At 46.8% G+C, this 19,444-nt stretch overlaps 7 protein-coding genes across 7 annotated transcripts; 4 read left to right on the top strand and 3 right to left on the bottom strand.

Moving 5' to 3' along the window:
- Positions 1 to 639: 639 nt before the first annotated feature.
- Positions 640 to 5,578, bottom strand: N7481_005046 (CDR ABC transporter; the record flags this gene model as incomplete). Its single annotated transcript, XM_057264265.1, has 9 exons — positions 640 to 1,572; positions 1,636 to 2,568; positions 2,630 to 2,981; positions 3,037 to 3,632; positions 3,690 to 3,933; positions 3,982 to 4,325; positions 4,388 to 4,839; positions 4,889 to 4,971; positions 5,037 to 5,578. 9 exons carry the CDS (start codon positions 5,576 to 5,578, stop codon positions 640 to 642), a joined length of 4,479 nt encoding a protein of 1,492 aa, XP_057121985.1.
- Positions 5,579 to 6,384: 806 nt separating this feature from the next.
- N7481_005045 (fungal specific transcription factor domain-containing protein) lies at positions 6,385 to 7,325 on the top strand (the record flags this gene model as incomplete). Its single annotated transcript, XM_057264264.1, has 4 exons — positions 6,385 to 6,451; positions 6,734 to 6,822; positions 6,843 to 6,951; positions 7,045 to 7,325. Coding segments are annotated over 4 exons (546 nt in total), but the record flags the coding sequence as incomplete, so codon positions are not given.
- Positions 7,326 to 7,327: 2 nt separating this feature from the next.
- Positions 7,328 to 8,810, top strand: N7481_005044 (fungal specific transcription factor domain-containing protein; the record flags this gene model as incomplete). Its single annotated transcript, XM_057264263.1, has 4 exons — positions 7,328 to 7,368; positions 7,417 to 7,624; positions 7,679 to 8,154; positions 8,252 to 8,810. 4 exons carry the CDS (start codon positions 7,328 to 7,330, stop codon positions 8,808 to 8,810), a joined length of 1,284 nt encoding a protein of 427 aa, XP_057121983.1.
- Positions 8,811 to 9,289: 479 nt separating this feature from the next.
- Positions 9,290 to 10,901, bottom strand: N7481_005043 (flavin-containing monooxygenase; the record flags this gene model as incomplete). Its single annotated transcript, XM_057264262.1, has 2 exons — positions 9,290 to 10,081; positions 10,131 to 10,901. The coding sequence occupies 2 exons, from the start codon at positions 10,899 to 10,901 to the stop codon at positions 9,290 to 9,292; spliced, it is 1,563 nt and encodes a 520-aa protein (XP_057121982.1).
- A 565-nt stretch (positions 10,902 to 11,466) lies between these two features.
- Positions 11,467 to 12,177, top strand: N7481_005042 (YybH family protein; the record flags this gene model as incomplete). The annotated part of the gene is made up of 2 exons (XM_057264261.1): positions 11,467 to 11,496; positions 11,680 to 12,177. The coding sequence occupies 2 exons, from the start codon at positions 11,467 to 11,469 to the stop codon at positions 12,175 to 12,177; spliced, it is 528 nt and encodes a 175-aa protein (XP_057121981.1).
- Positions 12,178 to 12,758: 581 nt separating this feature from the next.
- N7481_005041 (fungal specific transcription factor domain-containing protein) lies at positions 12,759 to 14,962 on the bottom strand (the record flags this gene model as incomplete). Its single annotated transcript, XM_057264260.1, has 3 exons — positions 12,759 to 14,358; positions 14,422 to 14,806; positions 14,860 to 14,962. The coding sequence occupies 3 exons, from the start codon at positions 14,960 to 14,962 to the stop codon at positions 12,759 to 12,761; spliced, it is 2,088 nt and encodes a 695-aa protein (XP_057121980.1).
- Positions 14,963 to 18,149: 3,187 nt separating this feature from the next.
- N7481_005040 (uncharacterized protein) lies at positions 18,150 to 18,975 on the top strand (the record flags this gene model as incomplete). Its single annotated transcript, XM_057264259.1, has 4 exons — positions 18,150 to 18,212; positions 18,287 to 18,584; positions 18,672 to 18,759; positions 18,828 to 18,975. The coding sequence occupies 4 exons, from the start codon at positions 18,150 to 18,152 to the stop codon at positions 18,973 to 18,975; spliced, it is 597 nt and encodes a 198-aa protein (XP_057121979.1).
- Positions 18,976 to 19,444: the final 469 nt, after the last annotated feature.

The following is a 19,444-nucleotide window of genomic DNA, read 5'->3' as shown; positions in this document are numbered from 1 at the left end:
CTTTTTCAACGTTGGTGATCGGCAATTGATGCAGGAGTTGCGTCGTTTGGGGTCCACCTGGAGTATCTCCGACTCAGAACTGCGAGGTGTCCGCCGTGTGATGAGGGCGGTTATTGGTCTGAGAAAATTTAAGGGGATTGATCAGTCAATTAAATGAGCCAGTTCCGGCCCTTATAACCAATTAGTGTTGTCTGGGAAGCGCGCTGGGGTAGTTCATGACGAGGAGAGTTCGGAGAGATGGCCGATCTCCGAAATCCTTTCCGATTAGGGCAAACTCGGGATCGGCGGACGAGCGAGGACGAGCGAGAACTTGATAAAGTGATACCGATAGTTACCAGATGTCGAGAGTGACTTGTTGTGTTGAGAAGATGTTATCCGAGTTGTTATTTTAAGAGATAATACATGACGTTCTATACTATAGTTCCATTCTAACCCACTTGGCCCTTTGTATGAACACCCAGGAAATCATTTCTATCTGGGCATGGTCCCACTTAATTCTTGATCTCGCCAGCCTCATATCATAGTAGGTAGGCCACTGAATCCTCCATTATGCCCTTTCCCTGGAGCCACCTCATTCCGGACGCCCCCTACCCCCCTTCAAGCTATGAGCACCCATTGTAATCGGTACATCGTACTCCCTCACTGTGTTTCCTTCCGCGCAAGGTATTTCGGAATCTTTTGAGCCCAAACTCCCACATGCGACAAGCCCGGGCTACCACGGACCCGTACATACCAGTATAGAATCAATGTCGCAATGACGTTAAAAGCCACATAAGCCCAAATCAAGCCAAAGTTCCTCCAGCGCTCGTCGTAGGATGACACAACCGATTGCAAAAACACATTGGAGCTGGTGATGGCGCAGAATTGACAATCAGAAGTGGCATCAGGATTATATACCGCACCTCCAGTCATCTTCGAGTATGCCGCGAGATAGCTCCCACAGGTCTCCCCGCTGGGCGGCTGGACCAAAATGGTTTCTATGTCTGAACATTGCACATCGATATTGGCTAGTCCCGTGGACATCATGCCGCTAATGATGTAGGTCAGGGGAGATGTGCGGTACATGAAGATCCAGAAACCAGGTAGGCTCGCTGGGGTTGCCATGACTCCACAAAATATCAGGGAAAACACAAACAGAAGCAGTGCCAGGATTGCGCCGATCTCAGCTGTGGACGCACTTGCAACTACCATTGTCGTAAATGTACCGCAGTGCATCAAGAAGCCCCATATAAGCAAGAACATCAAACCGCCTCTCTCTGTGGTTTGATGAGTTGGCGCAGCATTGTGATTCATGCCGATCAGGTAATAAAAGGGAAGAAAGGTAATCAACGCAGCCAGCGAGTTCCACGGTATCTCGACGATGATCTGGGCCATTATGAAAGCCATCCAAGAATACGCCTTTGATGGACGCTCGCGGACTTCATAAAGGTCGCGCTGGAGGATGTAGTTCGGCATCTGCTGATATGCTAGGAACGGGAATATGACGAGTAGCATGAAGATTGCGAACATTTGGTGCTGTAGTCCGAGCTCGGTGATCTTTGTCTGTAGAAAGGAAAGTCCAATAAATAACGCCTGGGGCAAAGCAAGACAAATTAGCATCCCAAATTTTAATCAAAATGCATCCTTTCAACTCACTGTGACAAAGCACATGATCAATTTCGAAAAAAGGTAAGAAGGCGTTCTCCAATACTGCTCGAAAATCCGCATTGTGCAAACCCACAGCTGAACATGGAATGGACTGGCAAACTGGAGGGAGGGTTCGGCATGGGAAATTGTCTCCGAATTCGGCTTTTGCTCTAAGGAGATAAGCTCCTCGTTGACATTGGCATATTCCTGACTACTGAGCCAAGTGGCTGGCCAGTCAATCTTTGTCGTACTTCCTGGAGCGGCGCCAATCACGCGCAGCATCCATTCTGCTGGATTATCACTTTCTTCGCAATGATCTGCTCCATGGCGCTCGAAGTACTCCGTCATGGTCTTTGAGTTCGCACCAATATCGCCAAAATAAACTGTGCGGCCACCAGCTGCTAAAAGCAGGAGGCGATCAAATTGTTGAAAGAGCATGGCCGAGGGCTGATGGATAGTGCAGAGAATGGCCTGGCCATGGTCTGTGAGCTTCCGCAGGAGAAGCAAAATTGACCATGCTGTCTGACTATCTAGCCCGGATGTCGGTTCGTCAAGGAAGAACAAAAGATCAGGCTTCGCTGCTAGCTCCACGCCGATTGTCAATCGCTTCCTCTGCTCAACATTCAAACCTTCGCCAGGAACGCCAACAACAGCGTCAGCGTAACTCTTCATTTCAAGAAGATCTAAAATTTCCTCGACACTTTGCAATTTGTCAGCCCTACTAACATGTGCAGGCTGTCTCAAGAAAGCACTAAATTCCAATGCCTCTCTGACAGTGGCAGTTTCCAAATGAAGGTCTTGCTGCTGAACATAGCCAATTCGGCGCTGGAAAGAGGCATCTCGAGGAAGACCATTGTTGAAGACGCCACCCGTAACAACCCCCATGGTCACTCGATTAGCTAGCACATCTAGTAGTGTGGTTTTGCCTGCTCCCGACGCGCCCTGCAGCGTATTAGCATCCTCTTCTATTGGGATGTTATTCAAATAAGACGGTGATATTTACCATCAGAGCCGTTAGCTTCCCTGGCTTGACCCAGCCGTTGACATGGTCGGTGATTCTTCTCGTTCGACCTTTGATAGTGATATCGTAGCAAAGATCCCGCCAGTGGAAAACGTTCTTCTGGGCTGTGATACCACTCGCTGCTGGTTCGTTGACTTCGTCTTGCCTGGATTTCTCGCTTGAAGTTGGAGATCCGGATTCCTCATCCATCACTGTCTTCTCTTTCACGACTGAAAGATGACTGCGCTGGAAAATAAGAACCTCACCTTTACCAACGTCAGAGCTGATGTACTCGGCTGACAATAGATAAATAGTCAGGAAGAATATTAGGAAAGCAATAAGGATGCCGAAGTTCCTGTATAGGTCATGTCAGAAAGGAAGCAAGTAATTCACAGTAGTAAAAAACGCACCTCCACACATGTGAGTAATAATACCCATAGCTCATGGCAATATAGCGGTCTCCGCTGACCACAGATGACCCAGCCGAAGCACCAACCACTGAACACGTGCGCTTCGCACTACTTACGTTTTGATAAACAGGTCCAGCTGGTACAAAACTGGCACATTCGAAGTTGCGGCCATGGAATTCGTTCGCAATCAGCGCCTCGTAGGAATACGCAAGAGGGTTGAGATAATTGATCCATCGCAACCAACCTTGCATGTTCCGGATGGGTAGAATGAAGCCTGTGTACAGGACCATGGCAATGACCATTAATGCCGCAGGAGTCAAGGCCTCCGCAATTGTTCGAGTCGTTTGGCCGATGGTTCGAAATATCATTGACATGACGAGGGTTGAGGAAAATGCAAATAACAGGTATATCAAGACATGACCCGGTTCGTTCCGCAAATTGGCCATGTAGTATAGTGGAATATTGAATGCGACTGTAGATAGCGTTTTTGAGGGAAGGTCACAGATCATAGATGCCATAGCCTCAGACAATGGATGGTAGAAAGCATAGGTCGCGTGCTTTTCAACGATTGGGCGTTGGGCATACAGAGACAAAATCTTCCAAGATGTCAGGTGTGCTTCCCAATTCTTACTTCAGAACTGGGTCTGACTTACCTCCAAAGAACTGTTGAGAGCATTGAACAGAAGCGCAAAAAACAAAACAATGCAACGGTCATTGAAGCTGGCGCTTGTATCCTGGAGCTTGTAGAAGACGCTGCCAAGAAGCAATGAAATCACAAAATTTCCCCCAACCGTGATGACAAAGAAAGTCAGGTCGCCTTGAATGCGGCTGAATCCCCTGTGGACACAGAGAAGGACTTGCAATGGGACCGAAACCGTATATGGCGAGTTTGATGTCCTGAAGAGGTCAGTTTCTTGATACCCAATAACCGGAAGAAGGACTTACATCCAAGAAGCCTTCTCAGCTTGCCGAGACTCCTTAAAACTGTCAATTGCAGAGCGCCCCACTGGGTATTTGCTTTCAAATTCTGCAATATCCTGCATCAATTCCTTATGAAGTGCACTCGCTTTCCACTCTTTCGCAAATTCCTCCGGAGACCGGGGCACTTTTGTGTCAAATCCAGATCTCACCACTCGTTCAACCGGATTTGTGAGGGAAGTCAGGAAGTCGGGGGTCGTCTGCCGGTCTGGGCAGTGGTAGCCAAGATCCACAAAGTAATCTTTGGCTAGCTCGACAGGCCCATAGTATATTTGTCGACCCTCGTATAGCACAGCAACCTTATCAAAAGCCTGCCCAAGTGAAGTTAGCGCACATTCACTATAGTGATAGAGCAAGTTGGGTTAGGCCATACCTCATAAGCTTGTTGGGAAGCTTGGTATAAGGCTACAACTGTTGCGACGCTTGTGATATCCACTGACAGACGTAGAGTCTGGACAAACTTCAGCGCAGTGGCACTGTCCAATCCCCGTGTGCTATTATCCCAGCATTGGATTGGACTTTGTGCCAAGCAAACCTCAGCGATGCTGACTCTTTTGCGCTCACCACCACTGACACCACGGACAAACTCATTGCCAACTTTCGTGTCCATTGTGTGTGTGAGCCCAAAGACGGCCATCGTAACATCGCGGATGTGTCGAGCATATTCATCACGAGAGACACCGGGGAGTCGGTTCTCAGGAGTCTTTGCCAAGGCTGCATACAGAAGTGTCTGGCCAACGGTCAGATGTGGGAAATGGGTGTCAGTCTCAGCCTGGTAAATAACATCTCCACGAAATTCTCCCCGAATCTTTTTTGGAGGAATGCCTTGGAGAGATGTAAGCGTTGAGTGTGTCCGAGGAGGCAACGTGCAAACCTTGGTAGTTGAAATTCGAGCTTTGGTCCAAGTGAAGTCCTTTTGTTTGACCCGCGATGGTCTTGAGGAATGTTGACACTCCACTGGAACAATTCAAAAGTCAGAGGCCTTCTCATATCGAAATCTTAATTTAGCCTTCAAGTCTTACCTGCCTGGACGCCCCAAGACAAGGAGCATCTCACCACTTCGGAGTAGACCATTGTGGTTCTGCAAAATTTGAATCTTTTGATCCCTGCGATTGATGAGACCAGAAACGAGATCCTTGAATTGTAAGAAAACGTTGAGGAAGTTCTTTTGATAGCTGATAGGGCTACCAAATCCGTGAACACTGAGATCAAGGAAAGAAAACCCTGCCTTTCGAGGTAGATAACGCCCGGAGTTCTGAGCATTCAGACCTAGGACTGTCTCCGCCCATTTCCTAGGATTGAATTCCTTGGAAAACGGGTCAAGTCCAGGGTCGTTCGAGTCCTTGAAGGGGTTGGACAGTACTCCTTGCGCCGCTGTTTTGATTGAGGCATCTGTTAGCCGCCTAGCCAGGCTCGTGATCTGCGCCTTGTCTCTGTCTGAGATGTTCGTAGAGTCTTCGTCATCGAGTGCTTTTGTGATACCCGACCATCCTCGTTCAAGTTGATCCTGCGCAGATGCCGTTGTCCTGGCCTCGGCGCTGATGCTTTCGGATTGAGACGACATTGGAGACTGAGATTCGCAAAGCGATCATGAAATTAATGAGGGCTTGAAAATTATTGGGGGAAAAGTAAGGAAAGTGGGAGGTAATGAAAGTGGAAACTTGAAGTAATGAAAGTATTAATGAAAGTGATGGAGGCCTGGTTAAGAGAAAGCTCACTGGTAAGCAGATACCATCAAAAACCTGTTACGGCGTCTCGGCGGTCCTTATATGTATACTAGATATTAATAAATCCAAGTTTTTATCACATTATAGCATGTCATTTGGCGCAAAAGCTCTACTAGTATCCAGTAGTACTCGGATTTCTACCTAATCTGCATGCAAGTAGTCCAGAGCTTTGCTTCGGCGCCGATGTGGGTCAACCGTCCGCCAGTAACCTTTCTGTTTCTGTGGGTTTCCCCTTTTCTATACAATGCGGCGCCGAAAATGCGCCTCCTTTTTGCCCCCTATGTACCTTATGTGGGTCCTGTTGAATCATGAGATAAACCGATTGGACATTCCCTTCGGCGCCGGAGACTGGACGGACGACTTTAAGTAACGATTTCGGCGCCCTTTCTGCCACTTTCCAACATCGTTAACCCTTTAACGTAGCTTGCGGCCATGTCGGAAGCAATACATCAGGCCTGCGATGCGTGCCGTGTCCGCAAGCACCGGTGCAGTAAGTTCGGCGCTATAATTTTCAGTTTCTGGTCCGCTAATATCGGCAACAGAAATCAGCACTACCGATAGGTGTGAATTTTGCTTGGTAGGCATATCATATCCTTTTATCTTAGTGGCGGCGCGTTAAGTTAACGAAGACCAAAATGTACAGTCCCGCAATCAAGATTGCTGCTTTAGCTTCATTAAAAAGCGTCGAAAACGCAAGCTGAGCCAGTCAGGTAAATAAAGTCCTCGAAATAAACAATAGACCCAAAATTCCACTCATCCAGTATCTAGAAAATCCACCGGTACCTCTCGGACTCGGCCCTGAAGGATATGGGCATGGGCATGGGGTGAACTTGCTAGAGCACAACAAATCATTTCCAACAACCCTTTATATCGACTCGTTGCTAACTGACCGGCCGGCTTCGCGCATTTCCGGCAGCGCTAAACGCCCTGATCAAGTTAGCAGCACATTTTCCCGATTTCGTTGTCTTCGAACTAATCTTGCCAATGTGTAGTTGACGGCTATATTTGGCCCGAACCCCAATATTTCTTTCTTCCCGGCGAAAAGAGTTCGCTCTATCAGCGAAAGACTCGGGCATGGCCGGTTAGAACAGCTGCTCGCAGATATTCGAGATATTGTCGCGGCCAAGGTACAGACGAGTTACTCTCTATCTCACCCCGGAGATTTCAAAGAGTTCAGCTCACATCACCCTTCTCACTTCGCTATTTGCGGGTCTTTGGGCACGCATATACTCGGTACATCTAGTCTCGTCGACCCACCTTCCGTTACAAGGGTTCCATGTCAACTAATCCACTTCTTCACCAGTTTACTTTGAAACAGTTCATCCTATTTATCCTTTCCTTTGCCCTTCCGAATTCCAACGTCAGGCATCCTCCTCAGACCTGTCAAACCTCCTTGCCACTGACAAGGCCTTTGCGGCGTTATATTATGCAATTGTGGCGATTGGTTGCCAACATAATGAAGGAGGTAGCTACGAAGCGGGCATTGGCGAAGCATGGTCATACTTTGGAAGATCGATGTCCCATTTCCAGGATCTCATTTTAGCTCGTGGTTCGCTCCCGGCAGTCCAGGTCTATCTCCCCTGATCATGGTGTGCTTGTTTCAGAGGCTAAATTTATTCTCGGTGTTGTAGGCTCTCATGGCTATGGTATAGTAATACCCTTTATTTTCAACAAGAAGAATTCTGCTGAATTATCAGGCTATATTCTCCTCGACTGCATGCGCCTTTCAATTTGATTCTTTGATGCTCTCGCAGGCTGCAGTTATGGCGCAAGACCTGGGTTACAATCGGTCTAATGGCACACATGAAGTTTCGCAAAGGCGCACCTTCTGGGTGCTATACTTCATGGAAAAGGTCTCTTGTTTTACAACAGGAAAGGTCTCGGTATGCCTCAGATAAAACTATTTACTCTAAACGTTGCTAAAGTGATGGTTTCAGGTCCTCCAAGACTCAAATATCAGCTGCGCCATTCCTGATATACAAGAATCCACCTTTGATGACTATGATTGGTTTTTCGCCTTTCTGCGATATGCCCGTCTGGTATCTAAGATTCGCAATGAGTTTTTACAAATTACCTCGGTAAACCAATCAGCTTCTGATTATCTTACTAAGGGAGAAGGCTTTCTGAAAGAGTTGGAGTCCTGGCGCCTGTCTACCCCTGAGCGCTTTCGCGCCGGAGTGCCGCTCAAAGCTCGTCTATTGCGTGAGCCACTTGCTCAGCGAGTTGCGCTTATGACGCATTACATGTACTTTCACGCGCTGCTCACTCTATCTTGGAGCCTACTACATTGCAGTGCGATCAAGCTGGGTCCCATGCAACAGCAGCTCGACCTAAAACGCAGTATGACGCGAACTGCACGTTGTGTTTTGGAACTAACTAAGTTTATTGAAGTTAATCCCTCAACTCCGGTCTGGTGAGTCCATGAAAGAAAGCACGTAGTGTTATCAATCATACTATTGAGCAAACATCGAATGAGACAAACAGAAAATTTACTGACAAACCTTATTCAGGATTCTGGCGGTATTGCCATTGTCATCTATGATGATCCTCTTCGATCTGGTGGTTCATAACCCAGACCACCCCGAGGTTAGCCTCAGTCTTGCACTCCTAGATATTGCCAGTGGGCATTTCAGTCGGCTAGAAGTCGCAAGCAACGGCACTTTGCCGGGTTCATTAGTCGCCCAGTTCGCCCACCTCGCGCGCGAGTATATATCCGAAAAGAGAGGGTCTAAACAAAAATTGATCAGCATCAGCATTCCTGATTCCTCAAATCCTGTGCAATTTGAGGTTCCCGGTAGGCCAAAAGAGATGCCACCATCCCCCGAGCCTTCTCAGTTGTCTGTGATTGGAGTGCCAACACCGAACCAGCCATCTGAAGTGTTGTCCAGTCTACCTGAGCAGCTGCCACTTAATTCCGGATCGATGTCAACGTGGAATGCAAATTTCCTGAGTGAAAGTGATGTGTTATTCGTTCCTTTTGTTGACGATCCAAGCTATCGGAATGAGGATCTGGAACTATTAGGAACAGACTTGAAGGATTTGTTTGATTATTCATGCGTAAGATGGTAGTGGTCTATGATGCCTCCTGTGATATATACCAAACTAGTAATGTATATCTATCGAATTCCAGTTCCCAAATCTTTGCGGCTGTTGGAAAGTTATTGTGCCCCAGATGGATCGGAATTTGTATATTTATATAGTAGTATCATCATCTATATGCTCTTTGAACTCAGACCTAGTTTTATAGCTCCCTACACCCCCTCTTAGTTTCTAGAACTGTGAAGGTCGTATCTGCCTACTATGAAGTATAGGAGGTGGATCTTTTGCTATTATGAACTTGGAAAGTTGGATTAACATTACCTATACAATAGACAAAACGTTGGAAGGTATGCAGAAATTCTCGTTTGTGAATTATTTTCAAAGGCCTACATGGTACTAGTAGAATATATAGAAAAGGTTGGCAACGCTTGTGAGCGAACCGCGTATGCTACTAGTAGCCCTGGAGTGATGAACTCAAAAGCAGCTTGAACCTTAGAACTATATTCGAACTAAATGATAGAAAACTCAGAATACCCCGAAGTTATTGCGCTTGAGATATTCTTGATGTACTCAGTTAAGCCTCCTAGGTAGTTGAGCATCTCCTTCGGTTTTCCGGGAACATTGGTACCCATATACTCCGACTTCGTTGCCGGCAGCAAGGTGGCATCCCCAATTTGATTGACGAGTTCTCTCCATTTTTCCTCGGCTTCTGCGGTTGGCTCAATCTCGTGATTACCATGCGATCGAAGGTACTTGATGGTTTGCACGATCCAGTTACCCTGAACTTCGGCGCATGTAGGGCCATTGCAGAATGAAGTTGGCCCCTGGGGTCCGTAGAGAAAGAACATATTGGGGAATCCAGATGTCATTAGTCCGAGATGGGTCCAGGTGCCCTTCTTCCATTTTTCCCGCAGAGAAGCACCGCCACGGCCGCGAATGTCAATATTAAGAATACCACCTGTCACCGAATCGAATCCAGTCGCCAGAATGAGAACATCGAGTTCATGGAATTTTCCGTCTGCGGTGAGAACACCATTCGGTTGCACATCAACTATTGGGTTATTCTTGGCGTCGACAAGGTCAATGTTTTCTTGGTTGTAAACTTCGTAGTAACGCTGCTCCAGGGTTGCTCTCTTTGTGCCGAAATAGTACGGAGGCTCCTCCGGTGCTAGCAGCTCGGCATTTTTCGGGTCCTTGATACGAGGCAAGACTTTCTTTCGCCAAAATTCGTAAGCCTCCTTGTTGATATCCTTGTCCATGATAACGTCACGGTAGGTCCCCAGCCAGAATGAGAGCCCCCCCTTCCTCCCAGATCTTCTCGAAAAATGCCTGGCGCTGTTCAGGAGGCACAGAAGTGGCGGGCAAAACGCTGAATTCAGTATCGAGACCAGCAAATGTATGTTTGCGAAGCTCGTAAATTGCTTCGTATCGACACTTGTCCTGCTCTTCAACAGACAATGGGCGCTGTCGCATGGGGAGTGCATATGTAGGACTGCGCTGAAAAACTGACATATGTTCGACCATAGGGCCGAGCTCTTGTATAACCTGTAGCCCACTTGATCCGTTACCAACAATGCCGACTCGCTTGCCACTGCAGTTTATTCCTTCCTGTGGCCACCGTGAAGTGTGAAAATAAGGGCCTGCAAATGTCTCCAAATTTTTGAAAGAGGGAATCAACGCCTTTGCGGCGAACCCGGTTGCGAGAATGAAATAACGAGCTGTGCGCTTTTGTTCATCGTTTGTAGTGACAGTCCACTGACTAATATCGTCGTCGTAATTGGCAGCGACTACACGAGTGTTGAATAGGATGTTCTTCTTCAAATGCAGCTTAGATTCGACGTGTTTGAAGTACCGGCGGATCTCATCCGATCCAGGATATTTCTCCGTCCACACCCAATCTCGCCACAAATTCTCATCGGAGAATTCATACAAAGGAACTTTGGTGTCAACCCGAGCACCAGGATAACAGTTCCAATGCCATACTCCACCCATGTCCGAACCTTCATCGATAACTAGACATTTAAGGTTCTGCTTTCGCATTTCGTGAAGCGTGTGCAAGCCTCCAAAGCCACTGCCGACGATGATGGCATCATATCGTGGTGGGTTTGGGATAGAGCCCATAGTGGCTGCTGATGAATCTTATGTTATTCCGGATGCTGATATAGCTGTAAAGATGAAACGATTTGCTCGTGCCAGTACTTGGTGTGTACGAATGTATCTCGAGAGGCAAGGTGATGTAATGGATTTATATCTGTCAAAAGTCTCTGCGGATGAATTTCTAAGGGCCCGGGTAGTTCACACGTGGCCATACGGACAAATTATTTTAATATGGTTATTTTGGGTTGCGGGTCTTAATGAAAAAAGAGAAAGTAAACCCGATGATTTTCAGCTACCCCATAGTTTAAGCAACCACGGCCGGACTAATTGACTGTGCCGGGCGGACTGATCATAGCACGGAACATCAACAAACATTACGCCGCCACCATTATGCCTCTATTTCGTAACAACTATTGCTATGCAATTTTGTGGAGGGCAATCTGTAACCTCGCCTCCAGCCAACATAAAGGCAGCAAAAGGTCTGCTCTAGCAGGATGGTTGTGAACAATTCGCTGCATTACAGCTCGTACTCTTCTTATTCTCAGCCTGGAATCGAAAACAAGTCACGAAGAACTTTTGTATCACAACGATGGATCAAAGCGGATTTGTGAAAGATGATGTGTGTTTTTCACTCAGATGAAAGATGAGATTCTTGCCATATTGACCGTGATAGAAATCTTATACATCTGTTACGAAGCAATATGACTTCCTTCAAATGCCAAAAAGCAAGGTTTGTGCATACAGACCACAATTTTCGGTCTCTAATATGAAAGCGACTGGCCCATAACTTACGAAAACTGAGAATAGTACCACAATCCAGATCTTGCCGTCGCCGAAAAAGAAGCCTTGGATCAGCTATATCGCGGCTGGCTGCACTATTGGAACCACGAATCTCAAGCGGACTTTCACAACGGCATGGCTGGTGCACGCCGTTTCTACAACTTCCCTGAAATGCTCAGCTATGATATGTTCGGAAACACGATCCGTGGCGAATTTAAAAAAACATTTTGAATCCATCTTCCCTTACTGGAACGACGGCCAGATGGAATTCAAAGACCTAGAGATCACTGCTCTCTCCCGCGACTACACTTACTCTACTATGATCCAGCATACCTGGGGCACGGCCGGTGGCACGCCATTTGACACTGCATTTCGGCGCACTGGGATTGCGCATCGCAGCCCTGAGGATGGGAAATGGAGATGGATCCACGAGCATCTGTCGTTTCCCGTGGATATGAAGACCCAAAAGGGTGATTTCACGGCATCTTTGGACCCCGGGGAGGGGTTTAAACTCCAGTAGAATTGCTCCTCGGGAATAAAAATTGAGATCATAAGCAGTAGTTGTCCTGAACTATTTTACAGGCCACGACTATTTCCTACAATACGCTAAGCGAGATCGGTGATTCAGATCAAGGAACAATAATACTCAGACCCATCAACTGGGGCGATCAAAGGGTGGAAAATATTAGAAACATTTCTTTTTTCATAAAAAAAAAAGGCGGCTGATAGTCTGCATTCCCTATCCTAAGAACAGCTCCAATTTTGAATGCAAAGATTATTACATGTAGGTGCAAAACCTATCCTGTCCATCATGACCCCTGATAGAGATTGCCTCCGCTTTCATTGTCAAATGCTTCCGTGAAGAGATCCGAAAGGCATTGTGGAAACCAATTATCTAGTCCGAGATTAACGTTTGTATCCTCTCTCTAGGCGTGATTTGGTAGGTACTGACCACTAGACAGGGTATGGTCGACACGGTCATAAGCATCAGGCAGTAGTATATTTGGAGCGAGATTGGCACTGAGGCTGTGTTCTTGGTTGCGGCGTTGATGTTGTGTTCTGGGTGGACCACGGGCTTCACATATAGGACTAAAATCATCATCAACTCGTGGAAGACATGGCCGTAGACCCTGCTGAGGGCTGTTGTATCCATTGGCTAGAGTACTGGGGTTTCGAATTTGAGTTTCTCCAGCCATGCCGAAGGACATGGGCATATTCAAATTGTGGGGGACATCGTGAGGGGCACTTGTACTCGGGGGGGGAGTTGCAGTATGGACTCAGACGGGCTTCCAGAGAGTTCAGATTTTCTAACAATGTCAGAGGTGTATTCCAAAACGCAGTGTATCGTTCGCAGGTTGCACGTAATATTGCATATTTTGATAGCGTCTCCTCGAGATCTTCTCTTTTCCCGAATAGCTTCCGCAAGACTTGAAGCGACGCGGAAAGCCAGACTGTACTAGCAAGAAAAGGGTTCACATATTTAACATGATCCTCTGGACATTGGGAAGTAAGGATATAAATATCATCGGCGGCCTGAAGACACTGCTCAAGCCCTAGCGCGTTTTCGGTTGTTTGTTCCTCTGACAGCAAGGGCTCGTGTTTGGTGTCCTTCTCTGTGAATATTACGCCGGAGACGATTTCACCAAAAGCGTAGTGATGGTAAATCATAAATTGCGCTAGTTTCATCGTGAGATGGATGTTGTACTTCGCGCTGTGCATTCGTCTGGTTTCAGAGTCACGTTTCCTCTCCAAAAGTTTGAAGCCGAAGTCAAGGTATTCTCCATAATAAACAAGGAATTTCGGTAAACTTGCGATTGTATTCCGCAGAGCCCGAATCAAAGTTTTCAATTGTGCCGAGTCTTTGTCTGTTCTCTTTCTGCAAAAGGAATTGTGGAAGTAGTGTAGGAGTTGCTCGGAAGCGTTATGAGGGTCCAGATCTAGCAATACTCCTCGGAGGTTCCCTCTGAGGAGCACCTGCGCATCCCTCATGATGGAGCTGGTGACAATCAGCCAGGCATCTGCACCATCATTCCCACAGCTTTTCAATATTTCTGCTCGAGTGGTCGGTTCCCTTTCGAGGAAGCAACTCCGTTGGAATTGGTTGTTAAACCAAAGTTCGTCCGAGACAGGAAGATAGGTATCAATCATGTTCCAGTCGATGGCGGTGGGACATCGCCGAATGACGCTGGCGAAGTTGTCCATTTTCCAGATAGCCCACCAGCATCGTCGTCGCTCCTCGTCCGCAATCCAACGTGAGAGATCACGACCTACCTTGAAATATTCGTCACGCGCTTCGTAGTCGATTAGATGCAGGTGAAGTTCGTACGCTACCCGGACACATGAGCCTAGGAGCCTCCACGCTCGGCCACGGACGCCTTTTGTCAGTTCACAAAAGGTGATCAGAACCATGGCTTGAAGCAAACAAATGCTTGGAGCCTGGTCAGAACATTCATCCAGGGATTTGTTAATCAATTTCAATGCTAGGTTGTGGAAACTCATTGGATCAGGGGTGCATGGCGAAGTCCAAATGTGGGTCATAGGATCAACAGCGTCGTCGATATGAAAAGTGGCAGAATATGCAAACATAGACGCGAACAAAGCCTGGAGGTGGCCAGGATTCTTGATGTTCTGGATCTTATTTCCAAATGAAGACCGATGAAACAGGGAAAATTCAGTCATAGAGTCAAAGTAAATATCCGTTCTTAGAAGGGTTAGTTTCCCAAATTGATTTCAATACGAGAAAGGGGTGGGTATCTATGCTCACAAGTGTTGGAAGCCCTCAAGTGATAGACCAAAGGCGTCGCAGGCGTCCATAAGTAAACTCTGAGCTCCAGCAAGATTCAAAATAGATCCGGATAATATTGTTTCTTGTTTCATGGGCAAAGTAAGCAAGCAAAGATCATGTGTAGGGTGGATTAAAGCAGAAAGACCGATGGCCTTGACAAAATTAGATTCCACGTCGATGGAATTGAATTGAATGTCATCAGACTCCGCACTGTTCTCGTTCGATGAATCCTCATCATGAAGACGGAAGTCACAGCCGGTGCCCTCGAGATTGTTGAAATGATCTTTAAGCGAAGGACTCTTCTCGATAGAGCGTTTCCGAGCCCGATTCATCGAGAGATCCTCCCGCAACCGTTGGGATGAGTCTGGGCAATGTGAGCTGTCGATCTCGTAGTTGTGTAATTCTGAAGATACTAACCACCTTTCGGGCCAGGTTTGAGACGGAGGGTTGGGTATACGCAGCTACGATGTAGCTTGGTGCATAAGAGACAGGATGGTAGGGAGCGATCACTTCCTCTCATTTGTTAGCAGAAAATCCCAGATGGGGCTTATGAGATCAGAAAGTTATTTAGCCACCTACCATTTCGTTTTCTTCCTGTAACCAGTAAGCTGGTTATTCTACTATGTCCTGTCGATTTTTCCATCCTACTTGCCTTCGACATGAGCTACATGCCAATTCGGACTGGGACTCTCGCTGTTCCTTGGCCATGTTTGCCGTCTTACTCCACCGCCTGTTTACTGGCATCTTTAGCAATTTTGAACGCCTCTGAACGACAGGAAGGGTAATAGGTGGACTGAAAGCGGCGGGTGAAGACAGCCAGCATTTGAAACTGCTAAGAGAGAATGATTTGGGGAAGTGGAGTATCGTTCACCTTATAAGTATCCTTATACCCCGCCTTCCGAGCCCCCGGGTTTTGATGTGATGTCAACTACCAACCACATTTCTACTACTCACAAATCTGCCAAGGTAATTTAGCCGGAAAAGGGAACCGTCTGTTACACTAGTGTCTTAGAATTACTGGCATTTCCCATACAAATTCTGCTACCTTTACGTCCGAGTCTCCTCTTAGAATGGTCACCTTCATTCTCAATGCTTGTTTTCTCTTCTTACCTTTAATCGTAAGTGCTTCTGTTGCTTGAATATCCTGTATATACTATTTCTAGCATTTAGGTGGATTTACTATTGTCTCCCTTTCTGTTTGCTTACTAACTAATTCCAGAAGGGGCTAACGTAATTCCCGCCCGAGCGAGACACCCGGCCGACCGAGACACCCATCACCATTAGAAAATTTCAAAATCGATTATCTCAACCAACGCCTACCCATTTGACTAAATATAGCGATTTTTACATGAATTGATCCTGTGGCCAATCTCCCTACACCCACTACACCTGGGCGGGGCCCTAGTAGCCGGCCTATTTGCCTGAATAGGCAATTCGCCCTGCGTATATGATTCTACCATAGGTGCTTCTGCTGATAGTTCTAGCTGCGTAGCTAGCTGTAGGCCCTCTTCAACGGTCAAACCCTCTTCGCAGGGTATCTGTTTATGCGACCGATTACGTTTCTGGCGTTTCTTTTCATTTGCTGCGCGTAGATTTGCATTATCCTGCGCAAGCAATGCAGTGTTGTGTAGCGATAGGCAGTGACCCTTAATAAGTTGATCCAAGATAGTTTTTGATGGGCTTGGAGGACTTTTTGACCGTCGTTTTAGCAGATCCTTTAACATAGAAGCTTGTTTGAATAGCTGAGTAACGGTTCTAGGTGTTTGTGGTGTGAATTGGCTAGATCTGCTGCTTGGCCGGCTGCGTGGTGGTGTAGGTGTTCGTATAGAGATATTAAGCTTCGAGAGCACTCTTTCTGCATCAATTGGTACTAAGCCACTGGCTGTGAAGCTATTTTGAATAGTGCTTGATTGAAAGGCTTCTTGCCGCGCATGCTGGTAGTCTTCCAAGAAATCGAATTTATCGATATGATTATATCCCCTGCGTGCAAGATCACTTATAAAGCGACTATATGTACGCTTTAGCACTGCAAAACAGCCAATATCTAGCGGTTGTAGTAGATGTGATGAATGCGAAGGCATACACAGAGGTATGATATTGTTTTCTGCACATAATCGGTCGAATTTAGGCGTAAGGTGGCTACCATGGCCATCAAGAATTAGTAGCCGAAATCGACCACGTACACGTGAATTCGTTGATGGGATAAATAGCTTTTCTAGCCAGCGTAGGCCAATCTCATCGGTAGTCCAGCCATTATTGGATACTTCAAATCGCCAATCGCGTGGTAGATTATCAAACCAACCAGCAATAGCGACTTTACCTTTGAAAATCACACATGGCGGTAGCGAATAGCCATCTGCACAAATTGCTTCAATAGCAGTAACCCATCCACGATTTCCTGGCTGTAGTATCGATCGCCGACTATAGTATTCAGCTCGTGTGACCACTTTCTGTGTAGATATAAGACCCATTGCAAATCCTGTCTCATCAAAGTTGTAGATATCCTCCGCTTGTATACCGTTCTCATCAATAACACGTTGTACGGTCGTGAACCACTCTCGTAGCGATTTTGGATCTTCATTTAGTGCACGCTGGTAGTCGTATCGTCTAGAGAAGCGTGATCGAATCTCATCGCGTCGATTTATAAAGGTTGATGACCAATTCTTGCCAACAGTAGGCGGGGGGTAGCTACCACGTGCAGCCAGTAGGATATTAGCCATCTCTCGTACAGTAGCCGGCCTAGGTGCTGCTCCACGTAAATCCATAGAGAGAATCCATTCAACAAGTGAATCTTCTTCTAATTGGGTCAATTTATAGCCGTTTGGGCGTATATCAACGCGTGAAAGGCGTCCTTGGGCGCGGTGGTGTAGTGTAGCAAGCGGTATTTCGTATAGCTTCGCTGCTGCACGAATAGATTTGATACGGCCTTTTTGAAGATCATCAAGGGCTAATAAGATCTTTCCCTCTCGATTAGCCAATTTCTGCGAGGATTCAGAGCGAATTGGTGGCATGGTAGGTGGTTGAAGTTGATGTGTGGGCAGAAAGACGCGATTTTGGATGGGTGTCTCGGTCGGCCGGGTGTCTCGCTCGGGCGGGAATTACGTTAGGGAATACTGTTGCTACTAGTACTTAACTAATCAGCGCCAGAGTGTCGGTGTAAACGGCAAATATACTAGAAGCTAGATGCCAGTACCCATATGTAGGAGATATAAATAGTACTAGTAGCTCTATGCTCGACATACTACGCAGGTGACGTCGGGAATCATTAAAATTAAACAATTCATATAGACAAATTAGCGTCAACAAGGCCACATGGGCAACGTAACAGCCAGATCCAGATTTGTATAGGGAGTGTTAGTAATTCTAAACGTTGGTGATACAGGCTGCTACTGCGGCGCCGTACCTCCGGTTACTGAAATGCGCAATCTTAGCCTGATTTTAAGTTAGCCCCCCCTCCCCAAGTGGAATGCCCCCGATGGGCCCCCGGTAGCTCCGGTAGGCCCAATCAAGCTCCGAAGGAAAATCATCCGAAGACAGCCCGAGCATGCCACCCAACTTATCTCGCCAATTACCCCGTCCGCTTGGTCTGTCGGCACACTTGCTAATTAGGCCGAAATTGTTCCGTTTCTTGGCAAAGGCAGCTTTAAAGTTTGCTGTCTACTTCTCCTTCAATATGGTTTTTCTCGCCTCAGAACCAGAATTCGAATATGGTAGCACCTAAATTCTTTGTCGTGGCGCGTGTTGTTGGACGTGACGGGGCGCTCCCATTGGTATGTGTGAACTCGCATTTCATCTTCATGCCGTCCACCGCGTTAAACTAAAAAATTGATTGCATTGATAATAGTGGAAAGAGCGCCTTGTTCACCTATGCAATGCCTCCGCCACTGAAACTTTAGGCGACTCTTATTATTGGGGACAAGATCTCGATGGCGAACCCGACACCCTTTGGGGCCTAGAAGGGTACACCCATCCAGCAGGCTTTTTCCTTGGACACGTCTCGACAGATATTTTCAAGCGGGAAATGGCTCTGGTAGACTCCGATCGCCTGCTACGAAATGAGCAGGGCTTGGCCAGTCGTGACTACAATCTACACCACTACGATTGGGCAGGTGGCTGGCTGAAGCGGGCAGATGACCCCGACTGTAATGCAAAAACAAGCCACATTGCGATATATCATTTCTGGACCAGGGATAGGACTTGCCGGGCAGACCTCATAATGTCATTTTTAGATGCCTCCAAGAGCCTCAATGGAGCTTTGCAGAGCTTTGGGATACTCAAAGAAGTAAGAGATGAGAAAATGCTCACTCTATGGGTGCGGTAAGTAACCCTTCGTGGTTTCTTTCGGTCGCGGCACGGATGCTGAAGCTTAGGACGTGCAGCTGCAGAACCCCGGAAGAATTCGACGCCTTGAAATCGTCTAAAAAATTTCAAGATTTAATGAGTGTTGCTAAAGCAAAGTCGGATAAGACGGAGATTCACCTGTCTAGAGCATTTAATGGTCACCTTGACTTGAACTCGAGTACAATCCGATAGTTAGATAGTAGTAGAATCTACCACAATTAGATATGGTAACTAGCTGGTTTATAAGGAAGTAAGTCTCTTTCGTGAAGAATAAGAAACTTTGTATAAAGACAACAACACTTCCTGAAGAGTCTGTCCACACTTACTTTTCTACGCTAATCTCAAGCAAATATGGAACTTTGCAAGTCAAAGTGCCATGCTAATACAGCTATAGCTAACTGTACAGGCCCCTCGAAATTAGCTTACTCACTCCCTTCTGTTCGAAATTCTTTCACGTCTTGGCCCGACCCGCCTATGCCTGAAGAGGTCTAGCTCAGACAATCTTGTCGAATTAAATGCCAGTCAATGCTAGGAGCTATTGTGATCTCGTCAAATTTTGTGTAACACATCTTCAAATAGAGTCCAATCAAATGAATGAATAATCTAACTTGAAATGCTCCACGGATCTAGGGGGAGCTCTGAAGACGGACTAATGCATGTC

The sequence above is a fragment of the Penicillium waksmanii genome (genome assembly GCF_028829765.1).
Source record: "Penicillium waksmanii strain IBT 27052 chromosome Unknown utg000005l:1.0-5232799.0:1.0-5237142.0, whole genome shotgun sequence".
Taxonomy (NCBI): Eukaryota; Fungi; Ascomycota; class Eurotiomycetes; order Eurotiales; family Aspergillaceae; genus Penicillium; species Penicillium waksmanii.
The sequence above is the reverse complement of the archived record's forward strand: the minus strand, read 5'-3'. Positions and strand labels throughout refer to the sequence as shown.